General features: G+C 44.2%; 1 protein-coding gene across 2 annotated transcripts in view; it reads right to left on the bottom strand.

The window, feature by feature from the left end:
• The window catches only part of TDO2 (tryptophan 2,3-dioxygenase), a 186,914-nt gene that overhangs the window by 76,057 nt on the left and 87,940 nt on the right, over nucleotides 1-22,917 (bottom strand). For both annotated transcript variants that reach the window (XM_078676978.1, XM_078676977.1), the window contains exons 8-9: nucleotides 13,895-14,006; nucleotides 11,209-11,266 (exon numbers count right to left, since the gene is read on the bottom strand). In XM_078676978.1, the coding sequence (XP_078533104.1) occupies nucleotides 11,209-11,266; nucleotides 13,895-14,006 (170 nt within the window). The remainder of the gene's footprint in view (nucleotides 1-11,208; nucleotides 11,267-13,894; nucleotides 14,007-22,917) is intronic.

The raw sequence follows: 22,917 nt of genomic DNA, 5'->3' as shown, positions 1-22,917 counted from the left end.
GGACACACGCTCGACCCTATCTTCACCTCCAGCAAGCACATCTCCTTCAATTACACCACAGCCCTCCACTGGACTGACCACAGCTGTGTTAACTTCAGCTACAAATCCACCCTAAACCACAACCGCCCACAACCCGTTCCTCGGAGAAACTGGAATAAAATCACCTCCGACCAACTCCTCTCATCACTCAATCAAAACCCTCCCACCCTCTCATTGGACCCAAGCCAAGCAGCCACCAATCTCAAGCAATGGATCACCCACAGTGCTGACGAATTAGCACCCCTGAAAAAACACCAGATCAAATCAACCAACAATAAGGCTCCCTGGTTCAACGATGACCTTAAAAAATCCAAGAAGCTATGCCGCACCTGGGAAAAAACATGGGGAAAAATCCCGACCATAGACAACATGGCCACACTTAAGGCAGCCACCCGAACACACCACCAACTGATCCGATCCGCCAAGAAATCAGCATTCAAGGATCGCCTCGACAACAACTCCCACAACAGCAAGGAACTCTTCAACATCGTTAAAGAATTCACCAACCCCACCGCAGCATCCAACGACATTACTCCTTCCCAAGACCTCTGCAACGCGTTATCCTCCTTCTTCTACAACAAAATTGCCGACATCCACAACAGCTTTAAGAACACTCACAGCGTTCATCCCTCCCCACCCCCCTCAGATACAACCCCACCAACTAACACCCTTAGCGCCTGGAACCCAATCACAACTGAAGAAACCATCCGCCTAATGAACTCAATCCACTCTGGATCGCCTACTGATCCCTGCCCCCACCACATCTTCAACAAAGCAGACTCCATCATCGCACCCCATCTCCGTGATGTCATCAACTGCTCATTCAACTCAGCCACCTTTCCAGAAAGCTGGAAACACGCTGAACTCAGCGCCCTCCTGAAGAAACCCACAGCAGACCCCTCTGAACTTAAAAATTACCGGCCCATCTCCCTCCTCCCATTCCCGGCCAAAGTCACCGAGAAAGCCGTCAACAGCCAGCTCGCCGCCTTCCTTGAATCCAACAACTCCCTAGACCCATCCCAATCCGGATTTAGAGCCAAACACAGCACCAAAACTGCCCTAATTGCAGCTACTGCCGACATCCGAACTCTACTGGACAACGGTGAACCAGTGGCCCTCATTCTACTCGACCTCTCCGCCGCTTTCGACACAGTCTGCCACAGTACCCTTATACAACGCCTCAGCAACATTGGAATACAAGGAAAAGCCTTGAACTGGATCACCTCATTCCTCGCTGGGAGAACCCAAAGAGTCCGACTTCCCCCTTTCAACTCTGAAGCCACCGAAGTCATCTGTGGCGTACCACAAGGATCTTCTCTCAGTCCCACCCTCTTCAACGTTTACATGAGTCCACTCGCTCCTATCGCGCGCCAACACAACCTAAACATCATCTCTTACGCCGACGACACCCAGCTTATCCTTTCCCTCACCAAAGACTCCAACACCGCCAAAACGAATCTCCACGAAGGCATGAAAGATGTAGCCGAATGGATGAATCATAGCCGCCTAAAGCTCAACTCAGACAAAACGGAGGTGCTCATCCTAGGATCTTCACCCACTGCCTGGGACGACTCTTGGTGGCCTTCCGCTCTGGGCACAGCACCCACACCCACAGACCATGCACGTAACCTTGGCTTCATCCTAGACTCCTCTCTCTCGATGTCCAGACAAGTCAACGCAGTCTCATCCTCCTGCTTCAACGTACTTCGCATTCTCAAAAAGATCTTCCGCTGGATCCCCTTCGAGACTAGAAAGACTGTCACCCACGCACTGGTCACGAGTAGACTGGACTATGGAAATACCCTCTACGCCGGAATCACAGCAAAATTACAGAAAAAACTCCTACGCATCCAAAACGCATCAGCGAGACTCATATTAGACGTCCCTCGCCAAGATCACATCTCAGGACACTTAAAAGACCTTCACTGGCTTCCCGTCAACAAAAGAATTACTTTCCGCCTTCTCACCCACGCACACAAAGCCCTCTACAATCTAGGACCCGAATGCCTCAACACTCGACTGTCATTCTACAAACCCACCCGCCAACTAAGATCGTCCATTCAAGCCCTAGCCGCTGTCCAGCGCATCCGAAGATCCACCATGGGTGGCAGATCATTCTCATTCCTTGCTGCCAAGACCTGGAACTCACTCCCCACTCACCTCCGCCTTACCCAAAACCACATCGCCTTCAGAAAAGAACTTAAAACATGGCTATTCGACAAATAACAACCCCCTTCCCAAGCGCCTTGAGACCCTCTGGGTGAGTAGTGCGCTATACAAATACCTGAACTTGAACTTGAACTAGACCCTTTTTTGCCTGTTTGCCTGCTGTTGCTCCCACTGACCTCTTGCCTCCGTGTTTGCCCCTGAGGAGTGAGAGACCTCGCCGGACCCGCTTCGCGGGTCCCGCAGCGCCGCACACCGAGTGTGTGCCTTCTGGGACAGGAGTGTTGACCTTGGGGCCTCTGGAGCTGCCGGCAGGGTTGCGAGCGTGGAAGCAGGGACTCAACTAACCAGGAGTCCCTGCGCGCCCTATTCACAACACCTGGGCTGCTCTCCCTGCTGGCCCCGCCCCCCCACCCATAAACTCCCCCCCTCATTTTAAAAGGAGCTATTTGGGCCGCGGCGCGGGAGCACGCGGGAGCGAGCCTGGGAGAAGCCCGGGAGAAGCCCGGGACAAGGGCGGGACCGTCTGTGGCCGTCCGGGGCCGGACGAGGCCGGGCTGGGCCACCCCCTTGACTTTGATTCCAAACGGATATTAAATTCCTTAGTACATTGCTGTGCTATACAAGTGCTCACCAGTAAGTCTTGTAAAAGGGCTGATAACCTTAAGGATTGCCGGAACTCCCAAGTAGCACCGCCTTGATGACACCACCGGGCGATGCCGGACTAACAGTTATTGGTCCCTTGGATACATTTTTTAACCGCCCGATTCAGTTGATTGACAAAGAAATATCGCTTGCTGAGAGGAGTGCAGAGCGGAGATTATCTATCGAACTTCTTAAAAATCCTGTGGATAAGCGCTCTGCACAAATCTATCCTGCATTAGTAACACCTCTGTCATCACTAAACTTGCCTGATGTATCCGAATTAGTTCATGATGCTATTACTAATAAGGAGAACCAGGATACTGCGGGCGAATTGATTCCTTCTTGTGTGAGTCATACAGATTCTATAACTTGTACAGCTGATGTATGTGCTCAGGTTTCATTGATCCACCCTAAATCAGGTTCCAAAAGAAAAAGGAATATTGTATTCAGAAAATGTTTCCCAGCCAAGACCCCATACAAACTTAGAAAAGTTAACAAAAGTACGTGTTCCAGTAAGGTTGTCACCGAAGTAAGTCGTGATAGGGAAATTATGCAAGAGGGGGTTGTTGCAACACTAGATAGCCCAGATCTTAGTTCTATCATTCTTCCAGTCACTGGGTTGGTAACGGCCGATAAACCGCCACCCCTAAGCAGCCTGTTCCCTGACTTAGAAAGGTTGTTACGGTCAATATTGCTCCCATTAGAGGAACGTATTAGTAAGCTCTCTGACCGTTTAGACCATTTCGAGCAGGTAACATTAGATAATTTCTTTTCTACAAAGGCATTGATAAAAGCTCAGGCTAGGCTGGATGAAAGTAGTAAGAGCCAGAACACCACCCAAGTTGCACCACAAGTTAAGGGACAAAGGCAACAATCTAACTCTCCTTTACCAGTAAAGAATGATAGTGCGGCTGTGAAGAGACCTCTTAAGCCTCCCAATTTAGCACCACTGGGACTTGTCTCAAATACCCCCATCATTGTAGCCCCTGCTCAGATTGCGGCGCAACAACCGCCGCTTAGCCCAAATTCCTTGGTCACTGTAGTAGCAGGGGGTGTCTTGGGTACTAGAATGGGTACTGCTTTATCATCTGCCCTACCTATTGGTAATCAACTTTTATTAAATAAACCTATATTCCGCCCTGCTCCTATTGTCCCCAGACCGTCCGTACCACCCCCAATAAAGCCACCTCATAAGAAACCCCCCATGAACCTCACCCCAGACTCCTTCCCCTTTGTAGTAGTCCTAATAAATGTCCCACCACTCCTACCGGGACAGAGAGAAACCTTCCAGACGCTTAAAAATAAAGCTATGCACTGGTTAAGGGTGAATCGGCCGCTACCAGGGGAAGTTGATTGTCTCATATTGGAGGTAAGGCGAATAGATTGGATAGGCCCTACCACCAAAAGCCTGGGGGGGGACTGTATTGTGGTTAACTTTCAAGACCCAAGGGTGGTAGGATGGCTAACAAGACAGGGTTGGTGCACAAGTAATGGAGGAATTGGCATTGTTGACCTCACTTTTTTTTACCCATGTCCCATCAGTGTTTCGACTTGTCTGTTTAATGAGCAAAATTGCCCCTCAAGTTGTTCGTGGCCAGGGATTGTTACATCAGCTCCACCGCCACAGTATTATAACCATACTACTGGCCCGATTTTTAATCCTTCGGGTGGTTGGCAAGACCTAGGGAGGGGATGGTGACAAACCCTTGATCACCCGAAAACTAGTAGGGGTAGAATTAATAGAGTGGATAGAACATCTAATACTAGAAGCTCCAGATCTGTAGTACGAAACAACCTACTGCCTACTCCAGGGGAGCAGGTCGCCCCTGGCGATATATGGGAAGCAGGGGTGGCGATGGTCCAAAATGAGCCTGCCATCGCCTGTCCTCCCCTGGGAGACACAGAAACGGTGGGCCCTGTTGAGCCCGGTAGCATTTCGGCTGTGGCGGACCCACTTGTTAGGGTTCTCAGTTGGAATGTGGCCGGTCTGGACAGGAAATTGGCCCTGCCCGACTGGAACGCTCTTGTGGAGGAATACTCCATATGCCTGTTCCAGGAAACCTGGAGTAGGGAGCCCTCTCACAAGGCAGGATACTCATCCCACCATATACCGGCTGTACATTCAGAGACTGGTAGGGGTCGTCCCTCGGGAGGCCTCCTTGTTTGGGTAGCTTCCGCACTTAACTGTAGGGTGGAGGAGCATGATACCCAATGCCCGGACCTCCTCAACATCACCTTGAAAAATGCCAAGGGTCAAGTTATTGTAAATATCTTTAATATTTATGTCCGAGGTATGAAGGGGGTAGGGAATCCCCCACCATAGCCCGTCTGGAGGCCCTGCTTCGATCCTCCCCACATAAACACCGTACTCTGGTTGCAGATGACTTTAATTGTACCTTCGAGCCTCTTGGCCCTGAAGTCTCACAGGATCAAGAGGTCGATGACACTAGGTGGGGGATACCAGCTCTAGAGCTCAGCCCAATCAAAAAATGTACGGAAGTGGTGCTCCAGGTTAATTCCCTAATAATGGAGTTTGACCTGAGGGCCCCTAATGGAAGGACTAGTTCTGACAAAAAGGGAGCCCATACATACAATAGGCCCGCGCATACGTCAAGAATTGATTATTTTCTCCTTGACGTCCACCTATGGAGCATGGTAAGGGATATGGCGATCATACCCTCTGTAGAGAGTGACCACAACCTTCTCTCGCTTACCCTGACCCATAGGTGGTTAGACGGTATAGGGAGCAGAACTATTTGTTCTCCCGCCCCGGATATGTCATCAGTATTGAATTGCGGTCGACGGCTAAAGTGGGCTAAGCTGTCGCTCTCAGTGGAGAAAATATCTTCTATAACGCAGCTTTTAGCTGTAGCCCTAGAAAACCTTGACTCTCTGGGGGGCGGGCTGGTGGATGTGCCTGCCAGGTTTTGTAACTTAACCCAAGCTCTTAGTGATCTTTTTATTGTCTCAGGTAGTGCCAATGGGAAGAAACCAGGTCCCCGGGCCAGACAAGGCTGGTTTAATCGTAAGTGTAGGGAGGCGAAGATTCTGCTTGTTGATGCGGTTAAATCCAAATCACAAATCAGGATTAGGGAGGCCAGAAGGTTATACTCTCACTGCCAAAAAAACGCTAAGAAAGAATGGGAGGATAACTTTTGGCAGGTTCTTTTGGCTGCCAGCCGAGGGAGAGATGCCAAAGGGTTTTGGGACATGGTGGGCAGTAGGAATCGTCCTGACGACACCTTGAGGACTTGTACTATCACTGCCCAGGCGTGGTTCAACCATTTTTTGGCTCTCTATTCCGCCATAGAAGGCACGCTTAATGACCCCTTTATCCTTCCCCCCTATACTTTGGACAGAGATATAGATCTTTTCTCTGCACGGGAGGTCACGAACCTGATTAAAACTCTCATACCACTAAAAGCAGCTGGCCCGGATGGGTTACCAGGGGACCTTCTTCGAGCATATTCAGGTGAATGGGGGTGTTGATCTCTGCACTTCTAAATGCTATCATTGAGGGAGGATCTGTCCCAGAGTCCTGGAAAGGGGCGGAGGTAGTCCCAATTTTTAAAAAGGGTAGTCGGGATCTACCAGGGAACTATAGGCCAATAAGCCTTATAGACTCGACCCAGAAGGTGGCGGGAAAAGTTATTCTGGGGAGGATTCTTTCATGGGTGGATGATAACCACATATTGTCTGAGATGCAAGCTGGGTTTCGCTCAGGCACAGGAACCATCGAACAAGTCTTTAGACTTCTGTTACTCCACTGGAAGGTGGTGGAGCTGGGCAAAGGCAGTCTTTATTTGGCTTTTATAGACCTGAAGACTGCCTTTGACCTGGTTCCTAGGGAGGAACTCTGGAGGGTGTTGCACGGTCTTGGGATGCCCCCTTACATCTTAAACCTCCTCATGAAATTGCATAATGCCAACTATGCCCAGGTTAGATGGGGTTTGAATGGGGAAAAGACCGATAAGATCCGGGTTGCGAGGGGTGTCCGGCAGGGCTGCGTTTTAGCTCCCACCCTATTCTCTCTCTATGTGAATGGGGTGGTAGAGCACTTGCTTGAAGAACCAGCAGACGCCCCCACATTGGGTGGCGTAAAGATTCCAACTCTGTTGTTTGCCGACGACACCCTTCTCATCTCGAAAACCCCCCAACGTCTCCAGAAGCTCCTGAACCGCTTTCAGGATTTTTGTGCAAACAGAGGACTTGTCATAAATGTGGACAAAACGAAGTATTTAATCATGCACCCCCCGCCGCAAACTCGGCCGCCCCCCCATTCTGAACTCTATCCCCCTTGAAAGAGTGTCAGAATTTGATTATTTGGGAATCCGTTTGAGTGATGCTATGAACTGGTCTCCCCACATCAACAAAATGACTGTGGGCCATAAAAGGGTGGGGGGAGCCTTGTTAAAGGAGTGCAACAATTCATCAAAACACTGTGTAGCTCCGATAATAGATATTTACAAAGCCTGAGCAGTATCCGCATCACTTTACGGAGCTGAGTTATGGGGTCTGGGTAATATGGAGTCTTTGTCTAAGGCAGAGAATAAATTTATTAAGGACCTCCTGGCCATCCCGATGAGTACCCCGACAGTTCCGGTGCTCATGGACGCGGGATGTAAATCAATTAAGGACCTGGCCCGCCTCCGGCCTCTTCTGCTGTGGGCTCGCCTGTGGAGGGTCCCGGAATTAAAATCTTATGCAGACGGGCTGGCAGAGGTAATGCACTCTGATGGCTGGCAGAAGATCAAATGGCTCAGGGACATTAAATACCTGCTCGGGGACCTGGGATTGGGTTCTTGTTGGTCCACCCACTCAGCTCCCCCGAAGGAGACCCTGAAAAAAATATATTGGGAATGGGTTTCCTCAAAGCTCATCAGCAATCAGCGTCACTGCAATTCCACCGCAGCTTACCTGAAAATAAAAGATGTTGTTGCCTTCAAACCCTTCCTGGACATTATTACCATCCCCATGGATCGGGCTCTTTATATTAAATTCAGACTAGGGACTCTACCCCTAGCCGACCTCCTCTCCAGATGGAATTTGCCTAAGCAGGTATCACGCAACTGTGCCCTATGTACTGACAGACCCGAAACTGTGGCACACTTCCTTTTTGAATGCCCGGATTATGTGCGCCCCAGATCCCATTGGCTCAAACCACTTTGTAGAGAGATGGGTACTCGTCAGTATTTGGTGGCTCTACGGATTTTATTAACTGATACAGCTCCTCTCATTGTTTGCGCTGTATCCAAATTTTTAAAATGGGCCTGGTTGATTTGCTTAAAAAGACTGTCTATATCGATTTAATTCCCTTTTTAAACTAATTTATTCTGATTAATTGCCATTTTTATTTGTTGATTTTAATTGTACAGTCTCTTTCTTACGATGTGCTGTTTTATATATTTTTGTGTAATGCTTTTATGATATATGCATATCGAAATAAAGCAAACAACCAACCAACCAGAATTTTTAAAGAACATCACAAATGAAAAGGTAATTAGGAATTTGAGACTTGTTTTTATGCAAGAAGGTTGTTTGGGAGTGCTGACAACCAAAAATGGTACACAATTGATGTCTCACACTATGCAAGGTTTCTTGAAGCGGAATGGTATAAGACATGTATGCACTTCTCTTTACCATCCTCAAGGAAAAAGGATGATTGAGCTCATGAATCAGGTACTAAAGGGTACCACACAGATGGCAGGACAAGGTAAACAAGATGTTAAAAAGAATGTGGAAGATGTAGTTTGGACATATATTCCTGCTGTAAATGGAGTGACAGGTGAGACTCCTTTCAAAAGGATGAGAGGGAGAGAGGCAAAAACAAAGTGGTCTCTTCAATGGCTAATAGAAAGAAAAATGCATAAGGAAAAAAGAAAAGTAAACAAAAATAGTAGAAAGAATAGAAGAAGGGGATTTATTTTAAAATCAATTTGGAAGTAATGAAGATGGGGTTAATACATTTTCCAACCCCATGTGGTGTTGAAAAATGGACAAAAGTGGAACAAAAGAAGAGTAGCATTATATTGTAAAAAAAGAATCAATGAAATGGTTTGTGGAAGATGAAGATGCAGAGGTACAAGATGATGCATTTATGTTAATGGAAGTTGTGGTAACTAGTGGTAGGAAAGGAGAAACGGATAGAGATTCGGGTAGAATGAGGAATGCAAGTGGTCAAAGGGTAGCGAATAAGGGTCTGGCAAAAATGAACACAAGGTAAGATCTCCAGATAGACATAATCAATTGCACCATATGCCAGTCAAGTTTGCAGACTACATAATGAAATAGTAGTTATATTGTATGTCAGGTTGTGTGGATCAGATATGGTATTTATTTTTATTTATTTTACAGAGCTTTATATAGCGCAAACCTGACCCGAAGGATCGGGTATCAGAGCACTTTACATAGCACCAGTTGCGTTACATGAGGACACATTCAGATTAAGTGGTTTGCCCAGAATCACAGGATGTTCAGCGTCATTGCAGAGACTCAAACCCGGTTCCCCTGATTCAAGGTCGACCGCTCTAGCCATTAGGCCAACTCCTCTCCCCTATTTCTGCATAATTGATGGCTCTACCTTGTTTGGGCTAACCCTATTTGTACTCCTACTTCAATAGTGTCACATATATATATATATATATATATATATATATATATATATATATTTTATTGTTTGATTAATTAAATCATTACAATCCACATATGAAAAGTTGAAACGTAGAAAAACATTAACATTATTTTTTCTCCAGGGTCCACCAATCATTCTCAATAGAAATAAAGCAATACAATTGTTGATATAAAGTTTCTTCTAATAAAAGGTAACCATCACTTATGTAAAATCATGTGACAGCATAGTGTCCTTAAAAACACTTCATAATAATAAAAAAGGAAAATAGAGGGTACTTCTAAAACTACGGATAAAGTAACAAGTTGTTAGAAAGTGTCCCAAAATTAATGTACAGTTCAGAGTGACAACAGTCAATAAGGTGATTGAGTTTGCATTCCCTGTTATGGCAGGGGCAGAATACACAAATGTTGCTAGGATGCTGCTTTGTAGATATACCGTTATTTTAGCCACCTCTGCCCATTCCTTGGTTTTAGTACAGGGCCTGGAATTTGCTGGTTAAGCTTTTGATATGCAAGGTGGATAAAGATTGTGAAGCTTATGTTTAAAGTGGTGTTCTTCGAGTTCAATGCTGCAATGATAGCCTGCCTGCAGGACTGGATTTCCAATCTATTCCTCTCTGGGCTCAGTTTTAGTATTTGCAAAGCCAGCAATGCTTGGCAGAGGCATACAATGTGCTCCATAGACTCCACCAATTCCCTGCAGCCCCTGCACAGAAACTCCTCTGATGGGCAGAGCCAAAGTGGTAAATGTTTCAGGAAGTGCCATTCCCTCATTCTGAGTGCCAAAAATCGCAGTTTTAAGAACAGGGGGTAGGTGCAGGGCAGGTATGGTGGAAGAGAGGCCAGCTGATAAGAGTTGATTACTGCCCATGCAATAGTGTGTCACTTGTTTTTTCACCCAGCATTTGTTCTATCCTAATTTTTTGGTTCTGTAAAGAAATGAGATATGTTATGATTTATGTGTATTAAAGTTTGGTGTGCTTCCTTCGTGACCAGCTCTTGGCATTGATGTATAGCGTCACACATGGAATGTATGGCCTGTGCATTTAATGTTAGCCGAGCAACAATCAATGCGGACGGCAGTTGATGGAATAAGCAGGCGGGGGAACCTCGTTCATGCGATGGGAGAATACATTTCTACATGAAATGTCAACTGGAGTGCATACATTATTCATTACACCAATGTTATGATGTTTTAGGGAAAGAACACATGCACATTATACCTTTTAGCAGTGGGAAAAGTGCCAAGAATACTGAATCCAACAAAAATGAAGTCAGCAAAACAGGAGGTCAGAAGACAAAAACGTCAGAGCAAACCACGCCAAGGATGCCAGGTCTAACAGCTGTTGTAAAAGAGGGCCGTTATTTTTTATTCTTTTCTGATGTCCTTTTAATAGCTTATTTCGTGTAGCCCAGTTACAACTTTGACCTTGGCACACTCTTTACTTATCTGAAGACACACTTGGAGGCCCAGTCACTTTACCTTTGGTGGTGGGCTTCCAAGATGGATGTTAATAGAGCAATGTCCATATCCTGTAGTTACTAAGTACCATTTCCTTTGAAGTCTACTTTAACACCTTACAGTAATGCATTCCTAATATTTAGAAGATGCCCTTGCCTTTGATACACAAATTAATGCCCAGTTTCATCTTTTCATTGCAAATGACAGATTTACTTCCAGTGTGAATGTGGAGGTAATCTGTGCAAAAAGTGCAAATGTAGGCTTACCTATAAAAATAGATCATCAGGGCTCCCTTCAGGGCATTGTAGGACAGCCGTCTTTCTCCTGCAACACAATACATTTTTACAGTGTGTCCCATTAAATTGGTAGCATTATGATTTTTGGGGAATCAGAAAGGTTTTCCATCTTCATGGAAATCAGTAATAATGTAAGCAAGGCTAACCTATTCCAAATAATTTTGAAATAGCTTGCATCCAGCTATCATAGTTTAATTCATACAGTTCTTTTGAGACCACTGATGAGCCTTGTATATGAACCTAAGGTATGTCACATGCTGATGGAGTAAAGATTTACTGAGTCTATTAGGCAATTGCGAACCTCAGTTGCTGTTTGAATAATGTCCTCTGCAGCTAATCTAATGCTTGCTCAGTGAAAATATGCTAAATCCCACATATTGTGTATTCAGTAATAAGTAACAGCAGTATATATCCAGTTAACTAGGTAGAATTGATACTGAACTTATCGTATTTCTTGCTGCCTCTCATTTTTGCTGGAGAGATTCGGTGATTTTCCCACTATCCCTCTGTGTTGTAAAATGACCCGGTCAGAATTTGATCCAAGTCTACTGGATCCTACAAGTAACCTAGCCACAAAGGCACTATAAAATATACTCACACATACACCCTAAGGAACAGCATAATCAGGATACTGTTGACTTGCATTGCATTCAATATTTTGAGTGCTATATGGGTTTTGCAAGTAGAAGAATATTCCATATCACATTGCTCAATGACCCACAGAACAATATTGCAGCACAGTGAGAAGGATTTTGGCCAGCATCAGGTAGGTGAATAACTGTATGTTTTTTTTTTATTCTGGAGTTCAACATGCCTACATCTGCCTTACATTTGTGGATCCATATTTAATAACAAACTAAGTAGTCTACTTAATCCTGATGTTGTTTATCCAGTCTCATACAACTAGTAGAATTATAGCCAAGCACAGGCCCTTAATAGAATCAGTAAGTTAGATCATGTTATCTATGATACTTCACTTGTTACTTATGAGAAAGTGTCTATGTTTCAAGATTTATATTGTAGAGGCTTCCACTATGGAGAAACCCACTCATTGCTCCATCAAATCCCAGTATTTTCTGATGCTCCAGCAAATATAACCTTTTTAATTTTAGAATCAAACAAATGTAAATTGTTTGAAGGCAAAATAATGAGCATGATTATTTATTAGTCATTTTTCTCAGCTGTGAAGACATACATGTGGAATATGGCCAGGTGGCTTTTGATACATTGAAATCACTATCAATCAATCAATGGTTTATAGAGTGCAAGCTGCTCAGCCGGAATGGGTCTCAAGGCGCTGAGGGAAAGGGGGTGAGGGGGGTTGCAGATCCTGGAGGTCACTATTGTGAAGTTCTATCTAGGAATAGTGAAACACGTCAGACATCATAAGCTAGCATTTCATTTATTAAACAGCATCGAGAATACCATTCATTAAAATTTGGAGGGTAATGGCTGGTTCCACCATGGGCATGATAGGGACTTGAACTGGTTCTGAGACAGTAGAAAGCCAAAGCCATTCTTAAACTGAGAATAAAATTAATCTGTGGGACTTTATGTAGAACCAGGATTGCATCTGTTTTTAGGCTCACCTCTCTCTCATTCTTTAGGTCTCCTCTCCAGATTGTCGAGATGCTGTTGCCTAAATGTATCTGCATATTTTAATACTTAGAAGATAGCTGCTCTTGCGATTTGCATATTTTTGCAATTCGAATGATTCATGTTTTTATGGTGAAATGTTCTGCTTTGTGTTCTTAAGTTTGAAATGTTTGATGCATAAAGAATGTTAATATAAAAGTGGATTGCTACAGATGTTTGCTTAGTCTCCAGTACATGATTATTTTCAACATTATATGGATTGCACCAGTGCTTAGTTTGTGCCAGTGGTTTGTGGTGCTCGGCACCGGTGCTAAATTGTCAGCACCGGCTTAATTATGAGATGAGCACAACTGTGTTTATTAACTCAATATACATTGAAAATGAATAATAGTAGCCTCTCATGCCATTATTATTGCTGAGTTTTGCATGAAAAAGTCTGAATTGTCACACTTGTAGGAGTGCAATGGTTAGGTGTTATCTTGATACTGTCTGCTGGCAGAGTATGTGTGCTATAGGCAGCAGCGGCCTTCCGAGAAGGGCCCTGGCACTTTATGTTTTACAAATTAAGCAATGGACTGCACTTCACTAGGTTGCTATTTTACAGCTATACCTATGGGTAGTTACCTTTAATGTATTTGAATGAAAATGATGTATTACTTTCCTTAAGAAGGTGCATCTCGCTAAGGATTTTTATACTAATCAGATGTTTTTGATAACTTGTTGAATTTTCAATTTGGCTAGGTGATGGGAATTAAATATTTGTGTAAATGAATATAAAGCGAGAAGAAAGTAGGTGAAACGTTGGAGTGCTGATCTTACAAATGTTTTCAGGCTTACAACAGAAATACAATGGTTGCTTCTTCTGAAAATAATATCTGTACATGCTTCCTCATTTAACTGTGAACATTATACAAAGCATACACAGGATTTTACTTGTAGGGTCCCAAAATGTGATGACGTTTGTGGTTAATACATTGTCTGGTTTGTGTCTTTCTTTATGAATGTCTGCGTCCTAATATTTTAAAAATCTAACTTTTTTTACTTTGTCTGCCGAATGTACCTTTTCCAAGAAGATGTTCATGACGTTTTTCATCAAATAGTGCTGTGAAAACCTCTTTTTGTTTTTGGATCTCTGCCATCATTTCTTCTTTCTCTTCTGACTCTGGTTTGTCCTTTGGCAAAATAAATGAGAAATGGTTATGCTCACATTTCTAATTCTGAATTATCAACTTGAGATTTAGTCAATAAAAGCACTCAAATAGAAGCAGGGACAAAGATTTACATCCCTATGCTCATGTATGCCATGGCTCTGCCTTTTGTTCAATACTTTGTTAGTTATGATATACATTTGGGTGAGAATCATGTGTACAGATTTGGATAGTATTTTAAATGCCAACAAAAGGATCACTCAGCATGACAGGGTCTAGGACTAATCGTTGGTGGCATGATTCACAGATCATTTGTGGGAAATGGCATCTTGTCAAAATTCTTTGGGGTGCTTCTTTCTATATGCACCACCCTGTCTGCAGTCATGCACCGGTCCATGGTGCGATTTCACTCCCGAATTCTAAGCTGCTTAGGACTACCCCACCTTTATGCAAGATATTTTTTTCATCATTATCTATCCTTTCTTGATGAACAACTTTTTATCAAATCATATTATGTTTGTCTAATATTCCTTGCTGTGTTGTATGTGTTGTGGCCTGGGCACAGGGCACTAGGACCCTGGACCCAACTGGTGGGAGGGGGGCAAGGAACCGGACTCCACTTCCAGTCAAGGAGTGGGGGACGGCAGAGAGCCAGGAACTGAGCAGGGGACAGGACGTGTGATAGCATGCTGTAACCAGAAGATAAATAAAGGTACCTGAATAAATCGGATGACTCCTGTTGTGCTTTAAGGATAACGACACGACAACTGGCGACGAGGTGACGAACTGCTCGTGTGTCCAGTGCCCCGAAAAGTGGGGAGCTCCGGAGCCAGGAGCCCACCCTGGTCCGAGTGACATAACAGAGTCACAGCGCAGGAGCCCACTCCAGCCGCAACAGGACCAGCGCAAGAACAAAAGAAGAAATTATCCAGCCGCAACAGAAAGCTGGTAAGAAGCCCCGTACGTCCTAAGAAGCAAGCGCTCGCGAGGGACTTGAAAGAAATCTCACGCAAGACTTGGGTGGCCATTTTGGAACCAGGCAAAGCGGCCAATCAGCAGTGCGGAAGCCCTGGCGGCCATTTGTGAATCAGGCGGGAAGTGAAAAGGTCCCGCGATCTTGCAGGATTTGGGCAGCCATTTTGGAACCAGACAATTTCAGCCAATAGAGAGCGAGAAGGGCCCGGCGGCCATTTTAAGGTCAGGAAAAAAATAGAAATACATGGAAAAAGGTGGAAAAAGGAGCAAATAAAGGCCAAAGAAGAAGAAAAGTGAGCAGACAACAAACAAAGAGACAAAAATAAAGAAAATAACACAATTTAAAGGGAGAAAACAAAGTAGAAAGGAGAATGTAAAGGAAAAAAAAGCAGAATAAAGGAAAGAAACACAGGAAACAAAGTGAAGTGGGAAAAAGAGAAAAAGAAAAAAAAAGTGACAAGTAAGACAAGGAGAATAGAAGAAAGAGGTGTCACAGGCCCACAATGACCGAACAAGCTAGTGAAAAAACGAGCTCCCAGTACCGCAGACCATTTCCTTTCAATTTATCCGAACCACAAGTAGGAATAAAATGGGAGCGATGGGTTCGCAAGTTTGAAAGGTACATGCGCGCCACGGATGTAACAGACACCAAGCAGTTGGATTTGTTTTTAAACCTGTAGGTGACGAAGTGGATGACCTACTAGTGACATTCCCGGATGACCAAACGGCAACATATGAAGGGCTAATAAAGTGCCTCTTAGACAAGTTCGATGCACAAAGAAATGTTGACTTTGAGAGATACACTTTCGCAATTGCATTTCTGCACACAGACGAGTCCTTTGATGACTTTGCGACAAGACTGCGCAATATGGTCACACACTGCGAATTTGACAAGTTCGACAACGAACAAGCAATTTGCCTGCGCATCATTGAAGGATGTCGGTTAATGGAATTTCTCACACGGATTCTGAAAGAACCGACCTCGCTGGAGAAAATTTTAACAATGGCCAGGGCAGTGGCGAGGGCAACGGCACATGCGAAGCAGATGGAGCTGGGTAAGGAGAGGCAAATGGAACAAGCAAACCGTATGGTCGGAGGCAGCCGCACAAACACCTGGAAGAAGGAGTACAATGAGCAACCGGCCAAGAAAACAACAAGAAAAAACATGCTACAGATGCGGACTTGAGTTCCCACACACTGGCACGTGCCCGGCAATGGGTCAGACATGCAGGAAATGCAACAAGAGCAATCATTTTGCAAGCGCGTGTCTGGGCACACAATTCAGAAGTGAGAGAGGAAGACCGGGACGACCGCGAATGATGACGAACAGACATTCCAGGTACATGGAAACTGCAAACCGCACCTCGTCAGCTGAATCTGAGGGTGAAGCGGTGCAAGAGAACGCAGAATGACTATACTTGATGTCCAATGGTGTTTCCACAGAAGAAGACAAAGAGCGAGAAAGCATACACCTCATGGAGAAACAGCAAGTAAAAAAGACAGCGACTGTGTCCATAGACGTGGGACAACACAAGACACGCTTCGTGTTAGACAGTGCCGCCACATGCAACATCATGTATGGATCAGAATATGAGAAAATGGAAAGGAAACCGGCGTTTGTGCCATCCAGAGTTGATGTATTCAAGTGGGGATCAAGAAAACCAGTGATCAACTTGGGAAAATTCACGGAGACGCTGATATACAGAGACCGAATAAGCAAGGAGGACATAAACGTACTAAAGGGTGACATTCCAGCACCATGCCTACTAAGCAACGTAACGGCGCAGATAATGGGCCTCCTCGCAATGACATACCACATGTCAGAGAAGAAGAACATACTGCGAGATTATCCAGGAATCTTACATGGATTAGGGAAGCTAAAAGGACGGCAAATAACACTGCACATCAATGAAGCAGTAAAACCAGTGGCCCGACATCACAGACAAGTGCCGATACACTTGCAACCGCAAGTAGAGGTGGAAATACAAGCATTGCTAAGTCAGGACCTCATAGAGCCAGCAGAGGGACCAACGCCATGGGTATCGCCAATAGTGGCAGTGCCAAAGAAGAACACATCAAAAATTTGCATCTGTGTCGACATGAGAATACCAAACACAGCAATAGAACGAGAAAGACACCCTGGACCACATCTCAACAACATGATCAGCTGCCTGACTGGCACATGCCGATTCTCGAAGCTGGACCTGTGCAAAGGATACCATCAGCTAGAGCTTGACCCTCAGTCAAGATATATTACAACGTTCTCCACGCACATGGGTCTATTTCGCTACAAACGGCTAAGTTTTGGCATCTCATCTGCAGCAGAAATATTTCAAGAGACAATACGGCAAGTGATAAGGCCGGTAAAAAACAGCCTCAACTACAGTGATGACATTCTGGTATTTGGTCGAACAGATGATGAACATGGCAAAGCATTGTGGGATGTATGCTCCCAGCTGTAACAAGCAGGTCTAACACTGAATGAAGACAAGTGCGAAATAGGGAGAGACGAACTGGTGTTTTTCGGACACATCTTTTTGAAAAAGGGAATGCGACCAGATCGCAGCAAAGTGGAAACGCTAGAAAAAGTGAAACCTCTGAGCAAAGTTGCAGAAGTGAGGTCGTTCCTCAGGCTTGCCAGTTACTGCGCGAAGTACATGAAAGACTTTGCCATGGTAAGCTCACCGCTGAGAGAACTGACGAAACAAGGCCAGACATTCATGTGGACAGAAGACTGCAACATAGCGTTTGAGGCCATCAGACATGCAGTGATAGCGGTGGACCATCTTGCGTACTTCGATCCTCTGCTGTGCACAGAATTGACGTGGACGCCAGCCCAGTGGGGTTGGGAGCGATCCTGGCACAGCATAGGCCGGGTAAAGAGTCCCCAAGAAACATAGTAGCATACGCAAGCATGAGCCTGTCCGACATTGAGAGGGCATACTCACAGCCGGAGAAATAAAGCCTCGCAGTAGTGTGGGCATGTGAGCACTATCACATGTTCATATATGGGAAGCCATTCACCATTATAACGGATCATCAGGCTCTAGTAACGATCTATGGAAATCCTAACGCGAAAATGCCGCCTCGAATAGAGAGATGGGGCATACGGCTGATGGACTACAACTTCAAGATCGTGCACAAACCAGGGAAAGAGCACAACCCGGCTGACTACATGTCGCTGCACCCTTTGCCACAGTCACCTGAGGCAACATCAATAGCGGGGTATACTTGAACTTTGTACTAAAACAAAACACTCCAACATCAATAACGATGGCCGAGTTGGAGGTAGAAACAGAGAGGGACGCCACAATGCAGGCGGTCAAAATGACAACAAGACAACAGAGATGGAGGCATGTCAACAACAACAGCATCATGGAAAATGGTGTGGTCAAGGAAGAAATGTTTGCATTCAAAAAGATCCATGAAGAACTATCAGAGACCAAAAATGAATAATAATGAGAGGAACAAGAATAATGATGCCAAGAACACTGCAGAGACAGACTGTGAATTTGGCGCACAAATCACATAGAGGCATAATAGCAATCTAGAAACTGCTACGGGAGAAAGTGTGGTTCCCGGGGTTGGACAACATGGTGGAGGCCACCGTCACAAACGGCCACATCTGCCAAACGACGGGACAGCCTACAAAAACCGGAACTGTTACAATTGTCAGAGCTCCCGCAGGCAGTGTGAACTGAACTGGCAGCAGATTTCTACTGGCCCCTGGAAATGGGAAACTACCTGCTTGTGATAATAGATGAATTCTCCAGGTTTCCATCGTGCGACAAGTATCGTCAACATCAGCAAGCGCTACCAACTCTGGACGACGTCTTTGCGGCGTGGGTCTCCCCGCAAACACTAAAGACAGACAATGGTCCACCGTTCTCAGGGGAAGAATTTAGAAGATTTATGGACTATCTAGGGATTCATCACAGGAAAATAATGCCTCTGTGGCCACAAGCAAATGGCATGGTAGAAAGATTCATGGGGAACATAAAGAAGGCTGTCCAAAGAGCAAAACTGTTGCAGATATCGATAGGACAGGCTCTGTGCCACGTCCTAAGAGACTATCGAAACACTCCTCACAGCTCCACAGGACGGTATCCTGCCGAGCTGGTGCTGGGCAGATCAAGCAGGATGAGGCTACCGCAGCTGGAAGCAGCAGCAATGCCAGAGCAGAGCCGTATCGCCATCAAAGACCAAGAGGCCAAGGGAAAATGAAGGCATATGCCGATGCAAGGAGACACGCCACTCCGGCGCACCATTATCAAGGGGATACCGTGGTGGTGAGACAAAGGCAGCTAAGGAAATCGGACAGCCTATCCTCAAAGAAGCCACTAACACTGACCGAGGTAAAAGGGCCCATGATAACAGCATCAGCAGGACACTACCACATCACGCGAAAAAGCTTGTACTTCAAGGAACTGAAGATCATGGATGAAGACGGAGGAGAGGACGCAACAGGAGACACAGGCATGGGACAGGATGAGGACGCGCAGATGGACAAAGGAGAAACACGGAAAAGAAGAGAGTGCAAAAGACCAAAGAGACTGATTGAAGAAATGCAATGAGGGCACATGTCTCTCTCTCTCTCTCCCTCTCTTTCTCTCTCTTTTCTCTTTCTCGACAACCATGTGGCATTGAGCATCTTTCTGTCTTTTCAGCAACAAAGGGGGATATGTTGTGGCCTGGGCACAGGGCACTAGGACCCAGGACTCGACTGGTGGGAGGGGGGCAAGGAACTGGACACCATTTCCGGTCAAGGAGTGGGGGACGGCAGAGAGCCAGGAACTGGGCAGGGGACAGGACGTGTGATAGCATGCTGTAACCTGAAGATAAATAAAGGTACCTGAATAAATCGGGTGACTCCTGTCGTGCTTTGAGGATAACGACACGACAGTATGTTTTCCAGCAGTTTCTCATTTCTTCCTCAATTTTTATTTCTACTTGAGAGCAGTAATGTATCACAATTGGCAGCTCCAGAATGTGTGACTATAGACGCCTCTGTCTGCACTCTTCCAACATGTAGCATTTTCGATTTTTTTAGTTGGACAATTTAGATGTATATCCGACATAGTGTATTTAACTACACGGGTCAAAAGCCTGACTGTTTCGAGATGCCCCTTGGGTATGTGTATTTCTCTGGTTCTGTACGAGTGAATTGTCCAACTAACTATAACATCCCTGAAACGTGTTTTTTTAATTGAATTTCTAAAGCTTTTTAAATGCTAATTTCTAACTATACCATCCCTGAAACATATGTTTTTTCAGTGGAAAAAAATAAATATATATATATATATATATATATATATATATATATATATATATATATATATATCTTTTTTTATATATATAAGATCATTTATGTCGTATTGTATTTATCCCAATATAAGGGGCTGCATAGCTAAACACTTAAGAGTTCCAGAAGATGAGATCTATTGGCTGTGCCAATGCTTGTTTTCGATGTAGAGCCAGAACCCGGAAGCAACTGCACTTCTGACAATAGCAGAAATTATACAAACTCGACCTATTTTACTTTTATGTGGAGCTTCATTTTTGCTCTTTGAAGTCACACAGTTTGAAGGAACAGTTTAAATTGGAGTTTTTGTGGAATGAAGCTGTTGATCTGGTGAATAAAAGAAATCCTGGTGTGTTGCAATCTGTTATTTCAGGCTGAGATGTGCAGACAGACAAAATTATACTTTTCGGGTCCTAAACCTTCATCCCCTAAAATAGGTGTTTATGACAAACAAGTGAGAGTTTTGATTCATACACTTTAACCCCTTTTTATTTTAGGGCGTATGCACTAAAACTGAATGAACATTTCTTCACGTTTACTTCTATACTTGGAGTAACTTGCATGAAAATTCACATGTTAAGACATATGATAGATCGATCTGGAAATCATTTCTATGCCCATCACATAACTTTACAACTTTTTTTTTACAATAGATTTGCTTTTTTATTCGTTGTTCCTTTGACAAGAAAAGGCAAAACCTTGTTATGATCATGTCTAAAGCTTGTGGCAAGGTTACACATAGAGCAAAGGGCATAAATACAAACCCATCATTTTCATTGTAAGCAAAGAGGATCACAGTCCACGATTATTTGTTGATAGAGTCTGTATATATGTCCAACCTTGAAGTATTAAGAGAAATAGTGAGTATTCCGAATTGTAAATTGCCCTGAATCTAAATTTGTTTTGTCATTCTAAATTAAATGGGAGTGGGAAATGCTCCAAATATTTTCAAGTATCGTTTGTTTAAAAATTAAAATAAATAGATGCTTGCTATTCAGTCCACATTATTTTGCTCACAGAAATATTCAACTCTCCAAAGTGTATGCCATGTGTTCGACGTGAATTTAGCTTGCGAAATTAAAATAGAATGGCGATGTTAAAGCTGACTTTTGAGATGTGCAGTAATGTACCATGTTACAGTGAAATGAGTGAAAGGAAACGTGAATTGGGCATGTGTTCCGTAAGTTAGGACTGATGTTTTATTGATTGCTAAGGCAACACGCTGTGAAAATGTGTATTTAGCACTCTGAGAGATATTATTGTACAGTGAATCTAAGAAGGGGAGATGTATAGCCCCTAAATGATCTGTAGGTCAGGGTTAGAAAATCTTCTTTGGAATCAGTATTCCTCTCTATCCTTTTTTAATTGGTATCTGCTTTCTGACTTCTTGTGTTCTATGAGATTCTTAAATGATGCATTGGTGGTTTAAGGGGATGGAAGGTGTAGCAACCAATAAAGGAGCCATTAAATGATTGATCACATATAAGGAAGTAACAGCATCCTTGCCTGGTAATTGCGTTCGTATAGCACTTATTACCCAGAACCATGCTGTAGGTATGCAAATATAAGTGGATGTAAAAGCTTAAGCCAACTAACGTCGCAGATATATATTAGGAAAAGAAACGGAACCCACACATCGCTTGCTGTAATTGCCAAATAACTTGAAAACTCTTTTCCAACTCTCCTTTATATTTACCTTCCTCCTCCTCACGCCCTTCTTCTATTTCTCAGTTGCTGTTCTAGGCATTATTTCAAGTTTTAATGTGCGCAGGCTCTTACATGCAAAGCACTCCATTGTCTCTATGCGCTATAGAAACATCTCTACTAAAATAAAGACGCCAAAGCATTCTGCAACCTAGTGACTTGGTCTCGCTTACGGTACACCAGGAGTCCAGTATAAAAGCAAAGGCCTAAATAACATTTTATAATTCAGATATGTGCTATCTTGTGTGTCTGTAACCTTGTGATGAATAATGAGATGGGTAAGCATGTGGAAACATACAGTTTAGTTTCGCTTCTCTTATTTTAAAATAAGTGAATATTTCTGAAATGCCCAAAATGTTAGTAAAGTCGCGGATCTATCATGGTATCCACAGCTTTGTAAACAACTTGTGCTTTGTTCCCTGTCTCAGCATTCAAGGTAATAAAATAAGGGGTGGTGGTTGGTCTCTTGCTGGCATGTTGATGCTGTGCTTACTCACTCAAAGATTAGCAGAGCTGACCAAATGCAGGATGTGCCAGATTCACATTTAGATGCCACTGCAAAGCTATAGGGATACACAACTTGTAGGGGGTCTATGGTACTGACTGGAGAATGTTTCTGGAATGAAATCGATACTATTTCATTTCCTTGTACACCAAATAAGCCATCCGGATGAGAAGGTATCTAATATGGAGGTTGGGAGTTGATTTGGTACAATTTACATAAATCACCAAATTGTTAGCTGTAAATCTACAAGAATCAGAACGAGTTCCAAATGAATGCTAATTCTACAGGTGGGAAAGAGGGTTGTGCCAAGGGCGTTTTGTCACCCACCATGTCTAATGATAGTGACCAGGGAGGGGCACAGTTTGCTAGGAAGTGTGTTGTCTTTACTGTCAAGGGACTGCTGACATCCTTACTGCACTCTGTAGAGGGCAACATTCTTCAGGGTTGCA

Source organism: Lissotriton helveticus, chromosome 2_1 (assembly GCF_964261635.1).
Source record: "Lissotriton helveticus chromosome 2_1, aLisHel1.1, whole genome shotgun sequence".
Taxonomy (NCBI): domain Eukaryota; kingdom Metazoa; phylum Chordata; class Amphibia; order Caudata; family Salamandridae; genus Lissotriton; species Lissotriton helveticus.
This window is presented reverse-complemented; position numbering and strand designations above follow the sequence as displayed.